Source organism: Etheostoma spectabile, chromosome 16 (genome assembly GCF_008692095.1).
Source record: "Etheostoma spectabile isolate EspeVRDwgs_2016 chromosome 16, UIUC_Espe_1.0, whole genome shotgun sequence".
NCBI lineage: Eukaryota > Metazoa > Chordata > Actinopteri > Perciformes > Percidae > Etheostoma > Etheostoma spectabile.
The window spans coordinates 124,145-149,279 of NC_045748.1; the positions used below are offsets into that span (position 1 = coordinate 124,145).

General features: G+C 38.7%; 1 protein-coding gene across 1 annotated transcript in view; it reads right to left on the reverse strand.

Moving 5' to 3' along the window:
- LOC116703859 (amyloid-beta A4 precursor protein-binding family A member 1) overlaps positions 1 to 25,135 on the reverse strand; it is a 27,890-nt gene that overhangs the window by 1,699 nt on the left and 1,056 nt on the right. The window contains exons 2-10 of the mRNA XM_032538840.1: positions 18,859 to 20,791; positions 16,705 to 17,085; positions 16,266 to 16,305; positions 15,858 to 16,003; positions 11,888 to 11,920; positions 11,495 to 11,581; positions 10,766 to 10,966; positions 1,622 to 1,801; positions 673 to 885 (exon numbers count right to left, since the gene is read on the reverse strand). Of these exons, the coding sequence (XP_032394731.1) occupies positions 673 to 885; positions 1,622 to 1,801; positions 10,766 to 10,966; positions 11,495 to 11,581; positions 11,888 to 11,920; positions 15,858 to 16,003; positions 16,266 to 16,305; positions 16,705 to 17,085; positions 18,859 to 20,715 (3,138 nt within the window). The 5' untranslated portion in view covers positions 20,716 to 20,791. The remainder of the gene's footprint in view (positions 1 to 672; positions 886 to 1,621; positions 1,802 to 10,765; positions 10,967 to 11,494; positions 11,582 to 11,887; positions 11,921 to 15,857; positions 16,004 to 16,265; positions 16,306 to 16,704; positions 17,086 to 18,858; positions 20,792 to 25,135) is intronic.

The window sequence follows — 25,135 nt, forward strand, 5'->3', positions numbered from 1 at the left end:
ACACACACACACACACACACACACACACACACACACACACACACACACAGTAGAACAAGAGGGAGGTAGTTACTGGTACCATGGTATGCGGAGCGCATTGCATGACTGCTCCCAGCAATTTTAATAATTTAATGCCTTAAAAAAATTCTAAAAGATTATGATCAACCAAGCACTTTTAAATCAGACAGCAAGTGTTCAGGACGTGTCCTGCTGCCTGGTGCACAAATACTGTTGTCTGTAAAGCGTTTTGAATTGTTTTTTGTGGTTGCACCTTAGCTTTGTTCTTGGGACCCACATCTATATCTATAAAACGGTGTTGGTTTGAAGGTAATAATCTTATAAAAAATTTCATTTAAATACAATCATTACAGTGAATTTTGATCAACTGCCACTTGTTTCAAAGCCATTATGCCTCTCTCTCTCATAGGTGGGCTAAATTCTCTGGGCAGGCAAAGCAGAGAAAGGGGAGGTAACCTTGCCTGGAATCTGAAATCTTGAATCTGAATTTCACATCAAGCCCCCCTGAGCCTTTAGATATTACCCAGGGCTCGGTTTACACCTATCGTCGTTTCTAGCAGGCTGGGGGAACTCATATTAATGTTAAAAAAGTGAACTTTTCATGGAATCTAAAGAATGGAAGGAAAAAGTATTGAACTGTGATCAGCAGCTTACCTTGATGATGCTCTGACAGGTGCTAAGCGGCAAACCCACCAGACTCGTCCCGTTGATGGTCATGATCTGGTCTCCGATGTTGAGTCGACCGGACTTCTCAGCCGGACCAGCATGCATCATGCTGGCGATGATGACGGTGGGAAGGATGGACCCCCAGCCCGACTCCACTATCACCACACCCAGAATCTCTCCTTTCTGCTTCTCAATGTAAACCTGCCGGGAACCACGCACAGCTTCATTTGGACAACTGTCCAAAGACTCAGAATATTCATTTGTAAGCGAAACAGGCTTTGCTATTGCTGGAAAAACTGTGGAAACACAAGCTTTACTGTTGAGATTCAAATCTTTAGAGCTCTCCTACGTAAGTAGCAGCAGTGGAAGCAGTTTTCAGAACCTTTACCTTAGGTAAAAGTACTAATACCACACTGCAGAAATACTCCTTGACAAGTAAAAGTCCTGCATTGAAAATGTTACTTAAACGTAAAAGTATATGTCGTCAGGAAAATGTACTATTAAACGTAAAAGTACTTCATGTTGAAAGTTCCTCACATTTTAAAAACTGTAAATAATAACAGTATGATGAACACGATGAACAGTTTTGTCAACTTAGTGTTTTATGGTCTAATAATTTCAGCTGGACTTGTAGGCCTGTACATGGTTGGGTATTTTAACTCATAATAAAACATGATATTTTTTAAACTACGTGTGTTTTGTAACTATCCTAAAGCTGTCAGATTAATGTAGTGGAGTAAAAGTAGAAAGTGGCATGAAGAGGAAAAGACTCAAGTAAAGTAAAAGTACCTCAAATATTTACTTAAGTACAGTACTTGAGTAAATGTAGTTAGTTACATTCCACCACTGTTAAGTAGTCCTACAAATGACATCATGGAGTGAAAAGCAGACAGAAAAGCTCCTGCTGTTACCGTGCTGCCTCCGCTGCTTCACTTACATCTCTGCAGTTCTCCGACTTGGAGAAGTGGATGAGGTCGTCGTTGTACATGTCCTGAGTGTTGAGCAGGTCGCTGTACTCCCTCTGGCTCAGATCCTCTGGGTCGATGCCATTGGCCCTGAGGAACTCCTGGTAGGCCACGCTGAAAGACTGACCGATGGACTGAGCAATCAGCTGGGCCTGGCAGATGGAAAGATGAGGACAACGGTAACCATTACAGTCCCTGTGGGAGTTTACTCTACCCAGCATGTTTACATTAGGGCTGCACAATATGAGAAAATGCCATTATTATTTTGGTGCATTTTAGGTCTTTATTTTTGACAGGACAGTTGACAAAATGAAAGGGGAGAGAGATAGGGAAATGACATGCAGCAAAGGGCTGCAGGTCGGAGTCAAACCCTGGCCCGCTGCATAGAGAAGTAAACCTCTGTGTAAGGGCACCCACTCCACCAACTGAGCTATCTGGGCATCTATTTGCCATTATTTTTAACTGATATTGCAATATACTTCATGATTTGGGAGGGAATGATTATTTTTTTATGTTATTATCGTAGAAAAATATTGAAATTAAATGTTTACTGTGTGGCTTTTGCAAGGACCTGTACCAAACAAAGCTTTTTGTTCTCTTTGTCTGTAGGATAGGATTTGTAGGCTGGGACATCTCTACAGCACCAGAATGGTTTGACCTATATTTTGCCTTTAAATAAATAGTTTGGTGCCCTCTGCAATTTTGGATATTGAAAATTTGAATTTGATAAAATTGGGATTAATTGTGCAACCCTGGTTTATATCCAACTTAAAGACACAGACATATGCATTCACTACAGAGCTTGTGAGGACCCTTGATTGAGATAATGTATATAATGATTTGACACTACAAATAAAATGTAATTGAATTGCTGACATGATGGGGGTTTGGCTAGAATGGTTTGAGTTGTTTCACCTGTGCTCTTACAGATATTGAGGTGGGAGAGGCTCAGCTGTTTACCATGCAGAATTACCATGGACTAATTGGTGGGTGGGTGGCTGGAGCTACTCCACCCGCGACCCGACCCTGGATAAGAGGATGAAGATGGATGGATGGATGGATGGATACTTGGTGGGTTGTTCACATATGTTGGCACACCACACCCAAACATAATGAAGTGGATTAGCTATGTGTATGTAAGTATTCACAATAAATAATACACAACAAGGTGTTTTTTAGCAATGACAAATGTTCCCAGATTTGAACATAGTGAATAACATATTATTATTGATATAGGAAAGAGAAACAAATCTACAAGAATGAAACTGAGGTTGTAATACACATAGTTTTTGGACATACTATTATATGACTTTTTTTTCTTCTTTTATTACTATGACAGTTTAATCCCTTTAATAATACTGTGGTATGAGTGTTTCTGACACTATGACTTTTTAATAATTTTTTGACATACTGTGAATAACGTTTATTTAAATATTACTCTATGACTTTGTATCCTTCTTTATGACATGGTGTATGGTGGCTCAGAGGTTAGTGCTACTCCAATTAGAATCAGCAAGTGGGCACTGCAGACGTAAAACCTGGTTCAATCACCAGGCTAGGAGATCGGCATTTTTATTTATTTTTTTGACATTCTATACTATGAGCTTTTTAGACGTACTATACTACGACTTTTTTCGAAATACTATACTGTGACTTTTTTATTTACATTTTTCGACATTATATACTATGACTTTTTTCAACATAATATACTATGGTGTATGGTGGCTGAGAGTTTAGTGTTACTCCAATGAGAACCATCAAGTAGGTACTAGACTCAAACCCTGGATCAATCACTAGGCTGAGAATTTCACTTTATTAATCACTATTTTCAACATAGTATGACTTTTTTCGACATTCTATATTATAAGCTTTTTAGATGTACTTTACTATGACTTTTTTTGACATACTATACTATGACTTTTTTATCACTTTTTAATGACATACTATATTTTGAGCTTTTATCACTTTTTAATGACATATGAGCTTTGTTGACATATGAAATATGACTATGGTGTATGTTGGTGTATACAGACTCAAACACTGGTTCAAACACTAGGCTGGGAATTTTACTTTTTTAATCACTTTTTTCAACATACTATACTATTACTTTTTTAACATACTATACTATGACTTTTTTTATCAAGTTTTTTTGACATCCTATACTATGACTTTTTTTAAGCACAGCTCTATGATATGTGGTGGCTCAGAGGTCACTACAAATAGAAGGCACAAGTAGGCATTGCAGACTGGTTCAATCACTAGGCTGGGACTTTGCCTTTTTTATCGACATAATATATAATGACTATGACTTTTTCACTTTTCCCACATACTATACTATGACTTTTTCATCCCTTTTTCAACGTACTATACTATGACTTTTTCAACATACTATACTATGAGGTTTTTTGACATGCTATACTTTGACTTTTTATCACGTTTTAACGACAGACTATACTATGAGCTTCTTAGACATACTATACTATGAATTTTTTTGACATGCTATGACTTTTTTAATCACTTTTTTCAATATGCTATACTATGAATTTTTTTTAAGTCCTATCCTATCCTATGTTGTATGGTGGCTCAGAAGTTAGTGCTACTCCAATTAGAAGCAGCAAGTAGTTTTTGCACACTCAGACCCTGGTTCAATCAACAATCTAGACTGGGACTTTACCTTTTTTTTAATCAACATACTATATTATGAAGCTTTTTGACATACTATACTATGACTTTTTTCAACATACTGTACTATAGTGTATGGTGGCTAAGAGGTTAGTGGTACTACAAGCAGAACCAGCAAGCAGGCTCTGCAGTCTTCAACCCTGGTTCAATCACTACGCTATATATAAATACTATACTATGACTTTTTTCTACATACTATGACATTTTTCATCACTTTTTTACGACATACTATACTATGACTTTTTCGACATAATATACTATGACTTTTTCATCACTTTTTTTCGACATACTATAAATACTGTACTTTTGTCAGTTTATAAATCACTCAATGGTTTAGGGCCAAAATACATTTCTGATCTGCTACTACACCATGACCCCCCCAGACCTCTCAGGTCATCTGGGACAAGTCTACTTTCTGTCCCCAGAGTCAGAACTAAAAAGGGGGAAGCAGCATTCAGTTTCTATGCTCCTCATATCTGGAATAAACTCCCAGAAACCTGCAGATCCGCTGCTACTCTCCGTTCTTTTAAATCAAGGCTGAATACCTTTCTTTTTGATGCTGCCTTTCTTTAAATGACTAATAACTTGTATTCTTGTGTTTTATATATCTTAATGCCACATAAAAATGGCCACTTCTTACCCCCCCCCCCCCTTGTTTGTTAAGCGTCCTTGGGTTTGTGAAAGGCGCTATATTAGTCAAAATTATTATTATTATTAATGTTCTTATTTTTAATTCACGTGTTTTATCTGTTTTTATTTTTTAACTGTTTTTAACTGATTTTGTGTAAAGCACTTTGAATTGCCCTGTTGCTGAAATGTGCTATACAAATAAAGCTGCCTTGCCTTGCCTTGCCTTGCCTATGACTTTTTCGTCACTTTTTTTGACATACTATACTACGACTTTTTCATCACTTTTTCAACATACAATACTACGACTTTTTCAACATACTATACTATGACTTTTTCAACATACTATACTATGACTTTTTTCGACATACTATTCTATAACTTCTTCATCACTTTTTTTCTACATACTATACTATGATTATTTATCACTTTTTTTCGACACACTATTCTATGACTTATTTATCACTTTTTTTCGACACACTATTCTATGACTTATTTATCACTTTTTTCAACATATTATACCATGACTTTTTTCAACACACTATTCTATGATTTATTTATCACTTTTTCTACAATACTATACAATGATTTTTTCATCACTTTTTTTGGACACACTATATACATATAGGGATGAGCGAGTACAGCATTATCTGTATCTGTTTACTACATGAATTATCTGTATCCGGATCCGTACTCGGACTGGGCGGGGCCTAACCAGGAAGTGGTCAGATTTAACCCGGAAGTGGGTCTGGTTGTCTTGAAATGGGCGGGACTTTAACTGGTATGTTATTTTAAGCAAGCAATTGATATGGGTTGATCATAAATTGTTATATTTATTGCTAATTAGAAAACTATTTCCATGACAGCATCGTGCTTCAGATCAATGGTTTTGTCATGGTAACAAACAAACTATATAGGCCTACAGTATATAACAAGTTTTGCAACAATAAATACAACAATGCGGTTGCAATTATTAAGTAAAATGTAATTAACAAGAGTTTTCATACTCAACAATATAACTTTATTTTTTAACTTTTAATTTTTCTATGATCACTGTGATCATTTATTTATTTTTGGTTCTTTTTTTTTTCACACCAGGTCTGTGTATTGTGTGTGCTTTAGTGAGTAAAGAGTACAGAGAGGAGAGAGAACAAAGAGAAGATGGGGGCAGGGGGTTGAATGTTTGTGTGTTCTTAATTTGTAATATATTCATTATACCGCAACTACCTTTTATTTTTTTTTATAAACACAGCAAGAAAGTTCAGACACTCAAAAAACTGTTAAAGCCAGCAGGCCGTTTAAAAAAAAAAAAAAAAAAAACTCCGACGGTAGCATTCTACCAAGCACTATGTCTGAAAAAAAAACCACGGTTACCAGAGTCTCCTGGTTACTAGGTCTAGTCCAACCGAAGTAAAACAAACCTGAAGCTTAAAAAACCCTAAATGTTAACGGGAAAGCCCCGCAGACCTGACGGAGAGACAGCTGTTAACTTCTCTTTGTCCTGAGTGCGTGTGAGCGGAGCAGCACACAGCAACACAATAAATCTGTGTGTGTAGGGAGGGGCGCTGGGACTAGCCTATCACAGAATAGTGTAGGGGAGGGGCGCTGGGACTAGCCTATCACAGAATAGTGTATTGGAGAGGCGCTGTGACTAGCTCTGTGACTAGCCTATCACAGAACGCAGACATAGTCAATGGAGACTTTCATTGAATCCGAGCACGGATATTGACTCGCATTACTCGTATAATACTTGTACTCGGCAAAAGTGCTTTATCCGTACCGGATACTCATTTCAGCCGGGTACTCGGCTCATCCCTACTATATACTATGACCTTTTTATCAATTTTGTTGATATACAAAATGACTTTTTTCGACATACTGTACTATGACTTTTTTTTACATAATATACTATGACCTTTTTATCACTCTTTTAATCACTTTTTTCAATATGCTATGCTATGATATTTTTTAACCTACTGCACTGTCTTGTATGGTGGCTCAGAGGTGGGTGCTCCTCCAAATAAAAGCAGCAAGGAGGCACTGCACACTCTGACCCTGGTTCAATCACCAGTCTAGGCAGGGACTTTGTTACTATGAGCTTTTTAGACATACTATACAATGACTTTTTTCGACATGCTATCCTATGACTTTTTCATCACTTTTTTTCAAAATACCATACTAAGACTTTTTCGAAATACTATTCTATGACTTATTCATCTACATACTATACTGTGACTTTTTAATCACTTTTTTCAACATACTATACTATGACTTTTTTAATCACTTTTTTTGACATGCTATACTGTGACTTTTTTAATGTATTACATTGTCTTGTATGGTGGCTCAGAGGTTAGTGCTACTCAAATTAGAAGCAGCAAGTAGGCACTGCACACTTGGACACTAGTTTAATTACCAATCTAGGCAGGCATGTTACCTTTTATATCGATATACTATACTTTGACTTTTTAACAACATACTATACTATGAATTTTTAGACATTATATACAATGACCTTTTTCAACATACTATACTATGACTTTTTCCGACATACTATACTATGACTTTTTTTTATCAATTTTGGTGACATACTATACTATGAGATTTTTTGATGTATGACTTTTTTCGAAAAAATACTATACTAAGACTTTTTCAACATTCCATACTATGACATCACTTTTTTTGACATACTACAGTTTCACCTTTTTATCAATGTTATCGACATACTACATTATTAACATACTATACTATGAGATTTTTTGTTTTGACATGCTATAATGTGACTTTTTTCGACATACTATACTATCACTTTTTTATCATATTGTACTGTCTTGTATGGTGGCTCAGAGGTAAGTGCTACGCCAAATAAAGGTAGGCAGAGCACTCTTAGATACTGGTTCAATCACCAGTCTAGGATGGCACGGTATTTTTTATATTGACATGCTATGATGTTTTTTTAACATACTATGCTGTTGTGTATGGGGGCTCAGAGGTTAGTGCTGCTTAAAGCAACCAGTTTCCACTGTACACTCAGACGCTGGTTCTAGGCTGGGACCTTGCCTTTTTTATCAATATACTATATTTGGAAGTTCTTCAACATACTATTCTATTAGGTTTTTGACTTACTACTATGACTTTTTTTATCACTTTCTTTAAAATACAATACTATGACTTTTTTGACCTACTGTTTTGAATCACATTTTTGACATACTATTAATCACTTTTTTTGACGTACTATGACTTTTTTGACGAACTATACCATGACTTTTTTTCACATGTTTTACTATGACTTTTTTATCAATTTGTAACAACATACTATACAATGAGCTTTTTGGACATACTGTACGACAACTCTTGACGACATACTATATATGACTTTTTTTATCACTTTTTTTCGACATACAAATACTATGAGGTTTTTGGAAATACTATAGTATGACTCTTTTCAACATACTATACTATGATTTTTTTATCACTTTTTTCGACTATGACTTTTTTAATCACTTTTTTTCAAAACACTATACTATGACTTTTTTCAACCTACTGTTTTTAATCACTATTTTAGACATACTATACTATGACTTTTTAATCATTTTTTTAACATACTATACTGTGACTTTTTTTAATCCATTTTGTCAACATACTATACTATGACTTTTTTTTACATGCTATACTATGAGGTTTTTTTTATGTACTATACTATGACTTTTATCAACATACTATATTATGGTGTATGGTGTCTGAGCGGTAAGTGTTACTCCAAGTAGACTCTGCAGACTCAATCCCTGGTTCAACCACTAGGCTGGGAATTTCACTTCTTTAATCAATTTTTTCAACATACTATACTATGACTTTTTAAACATACTTATATACTATGACATTTTTATCACTTTTTTTGACATACTATACTATGACTTTTTTAATCACTTTTTTCAAGATACTATACTATTAGTTTTTTAATTACTTTATTCAACATACTATACAATGACTTTTTTTGACAAACTATAAAATTACTTTTTCGACACACTATACTATGACTTTTTTCGACATTCTTATAAATTTTTCCAACATACAAAACAATAACTTTTTTTGACATACCATACTATGACTTTTTTGACATACTGTACATTGACTTGTTGACATTCTATACAATGATGTTTTTTGATATACTATATTATTACTTTTGTCACTTTTTTGACATACTATAGAGACACATTTTAATAATTTAAAAAAAATACTTTTTATCACAAACACTGACTTTTTTAATACCATTTTCAACATGCTATACTATGACTTTTATCACTTTTTCCAACATTCTATAAAATACTTTTTTTAAAATCACTTTTTTCAATGTACTTTACAATCACTTTGTTCGACATACATTACTATAAATGGTAATGCGTCACTTTAACTTTTACTGCCGCAAGGACTTGTGAGGCGGAATAATCTCCTATCCTTTCGTGAAGATGCTAAAAGAGGTACCAAAGTAAGCACCTTTCCTTATCACTTAGACAATTTGAACAGCTTTTATCATGATAGCCACTTCAGGGTCATTTCACTCTGTTAGAAACCTTCCTTTGCAAAACTGACTATTTGACCGCAGCCATAGTGTTTTTGGCTGCCAGCGTCAGACCTTGTTACTCAAAATGAAAGTTACTTCAAAGACTTACATTTCAGTAAACTTCAGTTTGTATAAAATTACAATCCATCTGCATTTTCCATGCTTAACTTATCTTATACTCTTCTTTTTTGAACATGCATTTAATTAATGCATTTTGTCTATTCAGCCCCCTTCTTTGCAGGTAGTATGTTTTAACTCTCAGCTCTTAGGGTGATGCTTTTTTGTTCTTTGCAATGTATATGTCTGATAATAATAAAAAAGTACTTCTTACAGCTTTTTCAGTCAAGTCATTTGAACTTCCACTCATGACAATATTACAGTTTAGTTTCCAGCTTTTCTAGCACTGTATTTCAGCTCTTAGCCTATTTATGTAACACAGTTTAGCTTTTAAATCTTCCAACTGGTTTTTCAACAGTGCATTGCAATTAAGGTTTTTCGTACAATTTGTTTCATATTTCTGCACTTCAAAAAATGTTTCTCACAGCTCTCTCTTCTTTATTTATTCATACTTTCAGCAATAAAATAAATTCAAACCGTACAATGTTCTACATCTTTTAGCATTATTGAACTTGAACAAGCAGTTTAGCTTTAGCTATTTAGATTTTAAACATTCACCTTAATTTTTTGTATGAATGCAATGTCTAGTTTTCATCATAATTCCATACATAAGTAACACAATGACAGATTGTATGACTGATTTAGTAATGACCTCTCATAGTATATAGGGTTGGGTGATGTCCCCTAAATTGTCATTTGACGATGTTTACAGTAAATCATCGCGATGGACAATGATATCTAAGGAAATAATCGTATGTAAAAAAAGTGATAAAGTCATAGTATAGCATGTCGAAATAAGTCATAGTATAAAGCATGTTTTGGAAGAAAATTTTGAACTGAGCCATTTTGGTTTTAAAAAAGCAGACTTTTCAGAAGGAAACGGATCACATAGTATGTTGAAAAAAAGGATGAAAAAGTCAGACTGGTAATTTAACCAGGGTCTGTACCACTGGTAAACATACCTAAAATATTGCTTTAAATATCCAGTCAGCCGTGGTGGTTTCTGTTTGCTGTCACCCTACCACAGCTCAAAAATGGGGTAAAAAGAAGAAAAAAAAAGGTTTCCTGTGGAAAACAGTATGATTTATATGATTAGGATAGTACAACAATAACAGATTACTCAATTACTCACATCCTCAGACTCAAAGACGTGGCAGATCATCCTGTACAGCCGTCTGTCATCGTGGCTCATGGTAGTTTGCTCGGCTGCGTGGTCCAGGTTTTCCTGCGCGCTGCGGGAGCGCACCATCTTCCCCCGGGCCATCAGCACCACCATGTTACCAATGTCGGCTATATAGGAGATCGTCCTCAGTGGCAGGTCCATTAAAGACTCCTAGTGATCCAAAAATAAAAGATATGAGGTACTCTTAATTAATGCTCAAATCTCTGTGTACAATGACGTTGTCGTCCCTCAAGAAGGATTCATGGTATATATAGTAGGGATGTAATTCAAGTTTTATCACAAAACAATATTATGTTGATTCTTTGGACAATTGCTGAAATCTTAAAGTCTGTCACTATACAATTTCGAATTGGTTCAATTCAATTCAGGGGCCTGTGATCATTATGAGATGATATCATATGTCCATTTAACACAGTAACATTTAAGTATATAAACTCCAAAAAAGCAACTAAAATATGATTTGACAATTTCATTACTGAGCTCTAATAAATATAAAGGAGTCTAATATATCTAATATAAGGGAATCTAAAAAAGGGGCATCTTATGTACTGATATGTATTGATATTTTCACTTTGCATCAATAATATTGGACCATGGATCATTGAATTGATTTATCGATCCAGACCTCTAATATATAGAAAGACTTAAGGTAAGGAATGCACGTTATCATGTTTCTACCTGAGTGTCTGCATTGAGGACTTTGATCCTCTGCGTGGACATGAACAAATCAACCTCAGCAGTGGATGGAGGCTCCCCGTCGGGGCTCTGCACAGCCGCAGAGAGACAACAAGAAGAGAAGAGAACAGAAGAAGCAACAGGTTGATGAAAGAGAGCAACGGAGAGCAGAGCAGGCATCATCACTGTTAAGAGTCATCGCATCTAACGGCTACAAATATAGACGAAAGCAAAAAACACAGACAGGGATGCAACCTGCATGCGACAAACAAAAAGGTACAATCAATGTCAATCACATCTGCACCAATGTTCTCGTCTAACTCACATTTGTCTGATTTTTTTTAACATGAAACAGAACATGACACAGATAGACAAAAGGAAACAAACTATACATACCTTTTTCCTGTTCTTTGCCTGTTTCTGAGCAGCCTGCGGTGATCAGAAAGCACAATAGAGATTCAGAAAGACGACAACACAATACAACAGCTTTTTGGGTGCATCGACAACAGCCCAATCGCCTCACTGTAGACTCTCTCTATTCCGAATGCCAAATTAAAGAACAAAAGGACCCTAAAGGTGTATGGTGTGTATGTGCGTGTGGGAGGACAGTGATGTTGCTGTCTATCACATCTGGCATCAGCAGGCTGCCAGAGGCCTCTGCAGCAAACATGATCAAAAGTTTCCTCTTCATCAATGTGACAGAAAACCACCCTGAAGAAAGACAAGCGGCCTCATGTGTTTGTGGCCGACGCCTCATGACAGCTTGGGGTTTGTGTTTTCAAATGTTGGCTAATGCCACCATGTGCTCGCTTAACTGAATCTATGTGGTTTCAAGGTTTCAAAGGAAAACCTGTCCACTCGCCTTCATCATTAGAGATTTGATTAAAGTAGATTTCTGTTATCTATAATAAATATTATGGTTGTAGCATGTGCAAAAGAGGGTACTTGCAATATTTTAATTTGATATGGTATTGCTTAATTATGAATTTGGGCATTGTGTAATACAAAAGTTACTGAACACGGCATGATTTTATGGGAAATGTGCAATCTGGGTAGAATTAAGTGCAATATGAGGGGAAGTATGTGTAGTGGGTTCTCTTCTCTTCTGCTGTGAGTGTGAGGAAATGTAGGGGGTCTTGTGAGGTGTATCAGATCAGATCATTTAAAGCATGGGATGACATAGTGTATGCTTATGTTTTATGCATGCCTACTGTGTATTTGTGTGAGTTGGCTCGCCATTTTCTGTTGTGTCGCCATTTTCTGTTCTCTCAACTGCCCAAAACAAATTTCCCCGATGGGAGACAATAAAGGCTTATTTTATCTTAAAATTAAAATGGCCTTAGTTTCTACCTGGATCACTGTTACAGTGAGTAAGAAATTATTTTATTATTCAATTTAATTTAAAGTTGTTGGGATGGGTTTGGAAGGAGAGAGGGAGGGATTTTATTTTGTTCAATTTCTTTAGAGTGTAAAATGTTGTAAATAAATAACAAACAAAAAAATAGGATAAATAGGTTTGTAATTGTTTTGTAATTACAGTACTTATGCTGCACTGTAACTTTTATTCTTGTGTTTTATGTGTCCTAATGTTTCTATTTTGTTTTTAACTGTCTATTCATGTGTTTTATTAGTTTTTAATGCTTATGATTTTTAACTGTTTGTACTAGTGTTTTATCTGTTTAACTGATTTTGTGTAAAGCACTTTGAATTGCCCTGTTGCTGAAATGTGCTATACAAATAAAGCTGCCTTGCCTTGCCTTGCCTTGCCTACTGAAAAAAGGTACCGGAACAGAGTTTCAGGTACCGGTACCGATGAAAATGTGACAGGTACCCAACCCTACCCCTGACTCACTATATAAATGTACGTTAAGTACACATTTTTGGTACTTGTACTTTACTAAAGTATTCCTATTTCATGCTACTTGATACTTCTACTTCACTACAAATCAGAGGCAAATATTGTACTATTTACTTCACCTCATTTGTCTGGCAGCTTTAGTAACTTTTCAGATTACAATTTGTTATACCCTTCTTGTGCAATGAAAACCCTGTAAATCCAAATTTAGTGATTTTAAATTATAAATATATTATGTTTGAGTACCCAAACCTCTTCCTCAGTTCCAGACAAAGAGGTTTATAGAATTTAAATTTAGGGGAGAAAGAAAATAAATAAAATATAAGTACTGGTATCAGATCGGTACTCTGTATCAGCCACTTCTTTGAGTCGCATCACTGCCTCTCTGCAAGTGCGATGCCAGTTCACCCAGCCTGTGAGACAGTGATCTAAAAATGACTGTGTATCCCATCACCATTACACTCTCTAAATGTCTCCCTCCCTGTAGGTTTCTCAGACCTTAATGGAGACAATGTCCTGGATCTGTCCGTCAGCCGTCCAGAAAGCAGAGTTTGGCTCAGCTCATGTCCTCTTACTGCTTCTGACTTTCTATCCTTGCTTCTTTTAAATGCCCATCTCTCCCGCTCACACAGTTCTATGTCAGAATGCTACACTGTCCCAGTAAGCCATCTTTCACACTCACTCCCTGACACCAGCTGCCCTCAACTGACTCCAGCTACATTCACAACGGTAGCACAAATGTGTTTTTTGGTGTTACCAAAAATAATCACTGGATATTTCTTCTTATGTGAATCCATGTTTAATCATGCATGATACAAGCCACATTCATATGTGCTGATGTACTTAATGTTTAATCATCATGATCAGAGTCAGAAGTGTATTTTCTCTGCATGATGCGTGTGACATCATGCAGTGCGACTGGAACAGAAAGCGTGGTCTCCAGGGCCTCACAGCCTGGATTAGTTTATATATAACATCCAGAGGAGCAGTGATGTGTGGATGATGCATTGTGTACAAACCCGGGCACTTTTTTGCCCACTGGCTGGGTTGCATGCTGAGGCTTTCTGACTTTAAAGGAGCCAAATATGAAACAAACCACAGTTGAATCACTGATGATGTGTCCAAGTGTGTTAAAAAAATGTAGCTCCAAACCGAGGAGCTGTGGTTTGATCTTTGAGCCCCTTGAGGTCATTAAGTGACAATGCACGCTATGGTCGATACAAAAATAAAAGCTTACCTCATGTTTGATAAACACATTCTTTGAGGAGTCATTCTCTCCTCACTCACTAAGCACCCACCTGAAAATAAATCTTTGGCTCTACACAATTCACATAAATGGATTTTTTTTTTGCCTTTGTATTGGAGAAGTTCAACAGAAAGAAAGAATGTACTAATGTAATTAAAAACTAAAAATTGGATATTGTTGGGAGATTCTTGAACATGACCATGTTGTCAAGAAAGAGACAGTGTCCAAAATCACTCCTCCTATACTGAGGAATCTCTAGGCACTTCACGATTTGATTAGATTCCGGCTACGATGCGATGACAAAACAATTATCTATTATTATTATTATTATTAGCAGGCATCCTGAGAGCTCCACCTTTGAAAGTACACATGTTCCAACAAAGCCTGAGGCTGTTTTGCAGCGGCACGTGTGATTGGTTTAAAGAAATGCCAATAAACCAGAGCATGTTTTTCTCCCACCCCGGAATGCTGTGTGGACTAGCCAGACCCTCCTCCTCAGTGCTGTGGAGGAAGGCCTTCCTCCACAAAAGACAACAAAGGACAAAGGACAACAAAAGACTATAAAGGCGTCACTGGTTTCTCTTTATATACAAGACGATCCTGGGCAAGACACCTCCCTATTTGTTATCTCTTCTTCATGCCGTTCATAACACCTATCACACAAGATCGAGTAATTTGATTAAATTTAGTACCCCTCCTACCTCTACTACCTTTGGACGTAATGCCTTCCGCTTTTAAGCAGTACATGACTGGAATACACTACAAAATACCCTGAAACTTACATCTCTGATCCCAATCTCCACCTTTAAGCAAAACCTCCAAAATTACATTGTTGACTCTTGTTCCTGCTGACAATCATGAACCATATTTATACACACATATTTAAGCTCTTATTCTCTTTCTTTCTTCGTTGACTGTCTTTTTTTTATTCAGTTGCTTGTTTTATGTGTCATGCGTTTGACTATGTAAAGTTTTACAGTATGTTTATTTCCTTTTTATTCAGTTGCTTGTTCTATGTGTCATGTGTTTGACTATGTAAAGTTGTACAGTATGTTCATATCTATTTCTGTAGCCTCTTGGCCAGGTCATGTTTGTAAATGAGAATTGGTTCTCAAACAGTTTACCTGGATAAATAAAGGTTAAATAAATAAATAAAAATAAAAAATAAAGAAAATAGTGAGTGAACCCGGCCACATATTTCCATATTCTTCCTCCACTACGATATGACTGCAGGATTAATTAAATAAGCTGGAGCCTGCACTCACCCGGACTCTGCTCATGGCCTCCTGTGCCTGCTGCATGCGGGCGCTCTTTGTGGGCGTCCTCTCTGAGAGCAGGTGGGTGCAGCCCAGGTAGGTTGCTGCAAAGATGATGCCGTCGATAAGGTCTTCGGGGTCGCACGGCCCCGGGACTGCATGAACCACATGCACTCGTTAGGCACATTTACACACAAATGCATATAACAAACTGGAACACAAACATACTCCATACCGCTTATAAAGGGAAGATATGGCAATGAAGTAAAAAAAAACTATACACAACACAGCAACGACTATAAAAGAAATTAAACTTAAGGACTATAAAATATAATTTTCATCTTTATATCAGTAGATGAAAAGAATGGAGATGGAGCTGAGAATAATATTAAGATTTTTATTTGCGAGTCCACTCACCGTCCACAAATGTTGGAAACGAAGGAAGAGATCTGCGAAGCTGAGAAGGCACAAAAAGGGAAAACTCCATCACCATCCTTATTATTTCGACTCATATACTGCAGGTCTCTCATTAAAATTCTGGTTTTAAGACTTTTACTGATGTCAGCCATTCAGCTGCTGGCAGATTAACACCTTGTAAAAGATGCCGGCCTTTGCAAAACATTTCATCCATGTTGCAGTAGATTCAGTGAGTGCCCATTTTTTAGCCAGTACTAGTTTACATTTCGGCAAATTGACAGAACTAAAAGTAGTGTCTTTTAAAGGTCCCCTGGATGAAATGTAATAATGCATTTGCAGACAACTGTCAGTGGATTACTTTGATACTGATGTACGTTTCAGTTATTAGAAAGATCTTTTTTTCTATATTTTATGGATTTCTGAATGTTTATTGGCTCACCTCCTGGACAGAGGGCGGCTGTGGAGGAGGCTGTGGCTGAACTTGAGGCTGTGGAGGCCGCGGCCGCTGAGCTGGAAGCTGCTGCTGATGTTGATTCTGTTGTTGAAACTGATGTTGACGTTGGTGATGCAAATTAGGCGGCATGTGTGTGTAGGATTGCGGCTGTGTGTATGTCTGCGGCGGCCTTGCCGTGTCCCTCTGCTGTGAATGGTGGCCGCGGTGGTGCTGATGGCTGTGTTGGGGCTGCTGTTGGGGATAATGTTGAGGATGAAGTGCTCTGGCTGACTCAACTCTCAGTGGACTGACCGGCTCCCGAACTGGAACTGAGGAGTAGCGGGATGGAGACTCAGGCACCGACTTACTGGGGGAGATAGGGCAAGACTGAGGGAAGGAAACGAGAGAAAATAGAAACATAGGAGTTTTTAATATTTTAAATATTTTAAAACTGTAAAGCACCTACAGAAACTCAGTTGACACCTTATTCAGACGATACACGATTCAGGATTTGGGCAATAATCCAAGTAACACAAAATGAATTGAGAGTAATACAATTCTAATTTAATTATTGCAACACTGCAGACCAAACTCCTTGACCACAGCCTTAAAGGGATAGTTTGGATTTGAATTGGGGTTGTACAAGGTACTTCTCCATAGTTCTTCTTCCCAGTTTGGAGAAGAAGGCAGAAGTACCGACACGGAAGCAGCAGGTAAAAAAGCACACTGTAAAAAAAATGGTGTATGTTATATTAAGAATATTTTCCTCGCTTTATCTTGCATTCAGAGAGCCCTTACAAATAACAACTGAAGCCATTATATCCATCTATACGCTCTTCAAAGCCACCAGACTCCTTGTGCTTGTCTACCACTGCCTCGATTGGTTAGTTTGTTTGGGTTATTTTGTGACTTTGGTGTTCAGGGGCACTACTTTAACGATCTAAGTGCACGGCGTGTACAAATCCACTTTTGATAGATTATTGGCGAAAAAAGGGTCAGTGCGCCAGGCGCAGGGTTCAAAAGGGTTGTACTTAATGTCTTCATTAATCATAGGTGTGTTGTGGGCGTAATATGCAATAAACCAATCAGAGAGTCATCTCGCATTCCCTTTAACAGCCAGACGCGTTTGGCGCATTGCTATTATGATGGAGGATTTTCTAAGCAGAAAGGAGATGTATTCAGGAGAAGAAACTGACCTGCTCCTGCGTAAAGTGAAAACGCGTGAACAGATCATATCATAATACTATTTCACATTATAATATTTTTATTTTTATTTTTAATCTTCTGCATGTTTGTGTGCTGCTGCTGCTATGTGTGTAACAAGCATAGTGCTGTGCACGGGCTGAGGCGTATTTTACTAATGCGCTGTTAAAATAACAAGGAAATGCTGCGTTATTGACTTTAAACCAGGGTTTTGTTGGTCAATTTTAGATCACTATCCGCTGCCTTAACATAGCAACACGCCAATAACGCACCTGAACACACCTCCCTGTAAGACCAGCATGCCCATGGATACACAGATGCGTCCAGGGCATTTGCTATTTAAACGATGTGTGCGCTGGACGGGAAATTTTAAACTAGCAAAGATACTTTTTGTGTTGTGCTTTGCGCTGCGCCTGGTGCAAGATTCAAAGAGTCAGTGCAGATTCACAAATTTATGGAAATTTATTCAGAGTGTTAAAAAACCTGATTAAAGAAAAATCCATCATTAACAGCATACATATTCTGTACAACAAGGGCTGATCTGCAAAATAACTAGCAGCACTTTGGGGGTTTCTCCCATTTTTTATGAGCCGTCACAAAACTCCTTTAAACTGTAAACTGTGCAAAACAGGAAAACCAAAAATTGATGTTAAAAAAAAAACTGTGGAAACCAATTTTCACCTCTAAAATAATCAATTTTTTTCAGGAGGTGCTGAGTGCAAAGAACTGTTACCCTGATTGTATCTTCCAAAGCCACACTGCTCCCATTTCCAAACGTCTTATTTGTTATGTATCTAAGAAAGTGCAACATCAGCTACATTGTAGGCTAGCAAAACCGTTTCGATGAGCCAATTAATTATTTTAACAGGAGCAAATATGGCTGTGAGTCCTTTGGAGATGTATCTTACATTAAAAAGAAAAACAGTAAGCTTTAAAAATGACTTTAGTCATACTTACATGGTCAGCTGTAGTTGGCGGTGGGTATACCTCCTCTGTGGGGCTGGCCTCCTGCCTCATCACCCAGATGGGCTCCACAGGCTGGTCAGGTGTGTAGGGGGAGCGGACCGTCTTAGTCTTCACCTCCTCAATCGCCTCCTTAATGTCTTTAATTGCAAGGCTGATGGCGTCTCCTGAGCCCCTTGAACCTTCTTCCACTTGGAGACTTCCAGCACTCCGCTCTCCTGAGCTACTTTGCCCTGAAGAGGGGCTCTTAGCCTGGGTTTCTGCTTGTCTGGGCGCCTGCCTGCGACTTTTGGGAACGGGACTTTGATTGGCGCTGTCCCCCTCGCTGTCAGACTGTCCGTCATAATGGTGCAGCCGGCAGCCAACAGAACGGTCCAGAGGGAAATGATGTGAACCGCGCTCTATGCCCTGCCTTGGTGCATAATGCGAGCCCCTGGTGGGGGAGCTTGGCGCCCCTTTTTGTACATTCTCCTGTCTATGGCTGGTAACAGGCTCTTGGCGGGACTCCTCCTGGGCCTCATTAGTCTCAGTCCTCCAACCAGATTGCCTGCGAGATTCTTTTTGTAAATCGGGGTAGGAGGTCTTAAGGGGCTCAGGAAAAGAGTTAGGATGGGATTTGGGCTCCGAGTACGACTTGTAGACAGACGATTTTTGGTGGGACTCTGTATAAAAGTCTGCATAGGTTTTCGGATAGGAGTCAGAACGGGAAGTAAAGTGAGACGGCGAGCACGACTCAGAGCAATCATCATCTTCATCTTCAGACAGCAGGTCGTTGTCGGGCACAGGGCTCATGCTGGTGTCCTCACTAAAGTGGTCCAGCTGGGGGAAAGGTGGAACCTCAGGGGACGAAGGAGGAGTTGGTGACTGCAGCGGCGGAGGGCTGTGGAGAGGTGCGTCCATACTGAGCGAGGCGGCGCTCTCCGTGTCAGAGCAGAGATCAGTAATTTCGCTTCCCTGAGCTGCTATGTCCTCCACTACATCTTCCATCGCTTCTTCCTGATCCTCCTCCACTCTCTCTGCACCTTGCTCTGTTCTGTGATCAACTGTCTGCACGTCATAAGGGCCGCAGCTGGAGTGACCTGGGGTTGGGCGGTGGTCTTCATCATCCTCCGCCTGTTCTTGATCTTTATCATTCTCCCTAACTTCCTCAGATTCCTTTTCACACTCTACTTTACACTCCTGGAGGTCCTCTTCTGCCTCAGCAGGCAGAGTGTGTTGGGGATGAGGGTGCATGTTTTGGGTTGCAGGAACAGGTGAGAGATGGGTGGGGGTAACAACTGCAATGGGAGTCAGGTGAGGAGACCCCCTGTCCTGCAATTTGTCTGTTACAGGATTGTCTGATGAGCGTTGCTGTACCTGCACCTCTGCTGGACTCTCTCTCTCATCCGCAACAGGCAAAGAGTCCTGCATTTCTCTGATTGGTTGCCTTATTCTGTGCCCTCTGAGTCTGGGGTTAGGGTCGCCATGACGGCGGTAACGCATGACAGCAGGGCGGGGTTGCTGGACGGGACAGGGCTCAGTGTCTCGGCTCTCCTCCCCGTCTGGCCTGGAAGGAGCTGCCGCTGGGTCCTGACCGAGACTCTGAGCCTGGCCCTGTCCTGATGGAGGCCGCCGGCGATGCCGATTTGGTCCGCGACCTGTGGGTGGTTGGTGTTGGTGAGGAGGCTGATGATGATGGTGATGATGATGGGGATTCAGTTCCCCATCCTGGTTGAGCATTTGACACGGCCTCCAGGACCGACGTACAGGAGGGTCCCCAAGAGACGTCCCGTTGGGCTGCCTGCTCCTTGAGGCAACCTTGTGTTCCTCGCCTGCTTCCCCGGATGCCTCTTCCTGATACCTTTTGCTCATGGCTGGGGTGTGATCCAACTCCAATTTTCAGAACATGCTCCCCTTATCTCACAGAAAGCCCCGCTCATAGGAAAGCCTGGACAATGGGATACCAACAGAAAAATCTGTTGATTATGTTTGATCAAACATTTAGTCAATAGAATGTTCAGAAAATAAAATCAATAAATCAAAAATGTCAAACGTTCTTTTGTTTTAGCATCCTAAAAATGAGGATTTGCTGTTTTTTGTTTCAAATCATTGTAAACTGAATTTCTTTAAACTGTGGGTTGGACAAGACAAGCAATATAAAGACATCACCACGTGTCTGGGATATAGGCTTTTCATAATATTGTTGTTTGACATTCTTTAAGATTAAAGATTATTTATTACCGCCTCACTATGCTTCAGACATGTCACCGTCAAATTGCCTAACAACATCTGGAACCCCCTTGGAGGAGTCGGAGAGATTGGCCAGGTATATGGACATGTGAAAAGGTTTGAACTTCTCTTGCAAGCTCTATGTACTCATTAGTCACACAACTACTTCTGCAGTTGTCCACATTTGTGTAATTGATTGTAAACCTTGGGGAAAAAAGCTACCAAAGACATTCCTAGAGCTAGAACAGGGTGGCATTGCGATGCAGCAAAGAAGACCCAAATTCCCCCCTTTTTACTGCGTGGCTCTTTTTTGGTTTTCCATTGGCAAAAGTTGTGGACACTCAAGCTGACATAATCTTGATTTCATCTGTTTCTGCCAGGTTTTAATTTAGAAAATAACCTAAAGGACATAAAAAGTAAATATTACAGGGATGTTGGGTATCAGGCCAGGGACTCCCTGTCCCTATACTGCTAATAGTAAATACCTAAATCCTCTGGGATTCATCTGGTGTGCAGTGCACTTTAATCTGTACCACATTCATCCGTTCACAAGCAGCTGGCAGATGGCAGAGAGGAAGGGTGAAGCGGATGAGGCAGGGCAGAAGGGCAAGGAGGGACATCTCTCTGGTATCAGATAAGACCTGACAGAGAGACGGATAGGGTAGCAATCTGAATAATAAATGCCCTCTGTGAGTAGGAATCCCAGTTTGGGTATTTATTTAATATGAGGAGGCCATCAAAGTAACCATCAGTTATCCCAGGCTGTGGCCTGTGTCATCAACGCACCGAGGAAGGGCACAACAACGCAATTCTACTATGCTTTAGGAATAATAAACTGCTTCCAGAGAAGGTCATCAACGGACACAACTGTACAGCGGTATTTTAAGAAAGGAAAAGGCTAAGGCTGGCCTACATAAAAGCTTACAAGCATTTGTCATTAGTGCTCCATGTTTCACCGAATCTGCTTTCATCATTTATTTATCTGACCTTAATGATTAGAGGAATCCATAAATATGTGATTGTATACATGAGACATCTACATTTTTCTCCTTAAGATTCCTTAAATCACCTCTGTACTGAACTGGTGCTGATCTCAACTACTGTAGACAAACCCTTATTGTTGTTTTTATACTGGGATTATTACAAATTTCTGGAAGAATTATCTCAAGCGTTTCCCTTATTCGTTTGCTTAAAGAACTGCTATAGAACTGCTAATAAAATGTGATTCTTAACATGCTTTATAAGGGAAAACTGGATCCTTTTGAATTTTCATACTTGCTTTCACCTCATCATCACTTCACTTATCGACGTTCTTGTAACCTTAGAAAACTAATGATTAACTCACTGTCAATTACCGCAGCCTTGATGTGGTTGTCATCTTACATGCGAAGATATATGAATTCTAGACTTTTAAAAAGTGGACAAAGAGAAGATGGATAGGTTCAAAAGGTTAACGTCTATCCTGTAATCTGAGCACAAACCACAACTGCTGGGGAAGGAAGATGAAGGGACGCAGCAGGAGCGAGGGTGCCTGGAGTTTAGGACTGGATGGCAATGATTGAGTGACACACAGGAGGGGGGGGGGGGGGGGGGGGTCATAGATGACCCTAGCAGCAGGGCATTGAAAAGTCCAGGCCTTTAGAGCTGGGAGCGCTCTTCCATCTGTCATGCTGCAGTGAAAGCCGCAGGGTGGGGGATTTACTAGCCCATTAACTTGCTGATCTTATACTGACAGTGTCAGACACCCAAACCTATAGGGGTGGCTGTGGCTCAGTGGTAGAGCGAATGTCTGCCAACTGGAGAGCTGGTAGTTTGATCCCTGCTCCATCGTTGAAGAGTCCTTGGGCAAGACACTGAACCTTGAGTTTCCCCAAATGCATTGCATCGGAGTGTGAATGTTTATTTGATGAGCAGGTGGCACCTTGTACAGCAGCCTTGGCCACAGTGTGTGAATGTACTATGTAAAAGCTCTTTGAGTAGTTGTTAAGACTAGAAAAGCAATTTATAAATACAGTCCATTTACATATATAACTTTCTCCATTGTATGCCTAAAATCAGGCCATATTTGTGAAGCAAATATGTTATTAATGCAACAATATTTTTGACTGCATTTCCAATGCAACCAAATATTTTCATTATCTGTGTACATGTCATTTATTATATTAACAGATAATATGGAACCACGTAGTCTATTAAAATGTCACAAAGTTCTAGGCAATGCCAATAATATGTTGATATTTTGGGGCTGACGAGACTATTGGTGCTTTTAGACAGTATTTTACCCAAAGTCATCAGATCTGGGAATCTGATGACCAAACAGGTTGAAGCGTTCCCCGTTCATTTTATTTACCACGAACAATCAAATAAGATCAGAGAACGGAGAACTGGTTCCACATTGTCGCAGCCATCTGAAATGTATGGCTACGAGCTTAGAAATTCCTTGTATCGATGCCGACGTGTTTTTCTGACAGTTGTGCAATACAAACAGTGACTTCCAACTCCAGTGTCCACGCTGCAGAAAACTTGCAGCATAAAGGAAGTAATGGTAGAGAGGCAGAAACGGTCCAAAGCATGGCTTCATTTCACTAATGATCCTTTCAAGTAAGGGTGGAAACACCAGCAATAAGCTGAAACATCCTTCTACACAACATGGGCTTAAACTCCAGAAATGCCATGTATTTGACACTCTTCTTCCCAACTGAGCAGCACGTCCGTTACCCACACAGGCGGGCTAAGCAGATTTTTCACTTTGACGAAGAAACCTAAACAACAACGAATCATATACAAATGTTCTCTCCTTTCATCTACAACGTATTCAGACAATAAAACCATTGACACTAAAAACCTGTGTAGGCCTGCTTTTTTCCCCCAGAATATTAAGTAGGATTCAACAAGGGAACTGATAAAGAATCAGAGCAATAAGCAGAATCAATAATGACATTGTTAGAACTAAAACCTCATCAATTCCAATCATCCACCTGAGCTTTGAGCTAATTTGCACCTGCAGTCCCTGTAAACACAAGAGCAAAATACAACACAGTGTTTAAAATAGCAATGTGGACAATAATTGTATTGACATGATGTGGTTACCAGACAGAGACACTGGGGCTCACAGTCATCAGATAAAAACAACGTTTAAAAAGGTGAAAATTAACATTCAAAGTACACAGATAGGGCTGGGCAATATATCGATATCGTGATATGAGATTAGATATCGTCTTAGATTTGACATAAGATTTATCGTCTTATGTCACTTCTCGATAACGTAATATCGAGATGTGACATAAATGTTGTTATTTACTGGTTTTAATAATAATAATAATAATAATAATAATAATACATGGAATTTATATAGCGCTTTTCACAGACTCAAAGGCTGCATTACTACAGTGATGTACTTTTCTGAACTTACCAGATTGTTGTAGCTGTTCTATTATTTGCCTTCAACCACTTAGACATTATGTCCATATTACTGATGATTATTTAACAAAAATCTAAGTGTGAAGAGGTATTTGGTCAAGAATATCATATCTGATTTTCTCCCTATCTATTACTATTATACTATTACTGTATATTGTATCAGCACATTTAATCCTGAGTTTACATTTTGCCCTTAACCCAGGCCTCAATGCTACACTAACCTTAACTTAACATTTAGCCTCAACTAGGCCTAAACATCAAAACAACTGTTGAAACAATTTTATCAGATCATAAATCGATTAGTCAATCAGCAGACATTAAAACAATTTTAATAATCAAATTACACATTTCAAGCCAAAAAGGAAAACATTACCTGTTGTTTTTTGAATTATGCAACAGTTTACTGACCTTTGGGTCAAACAATACAAGCAATTTTTAAGGACATCACCATGGGCTCTGGGAAATTCTATTCTATTTTCTGACATTTAACGGACCTATATGGCACCATTGATCTAGAAAATGCCTGGCAGATTGAATGAAAATAATCATTAGCTGCAACTGTCCTCACTTTGGAGGATTCGTCTTATCTTTCTATTCCTGACAGCACGTTTCATCCACACACACACACACACACACACACACA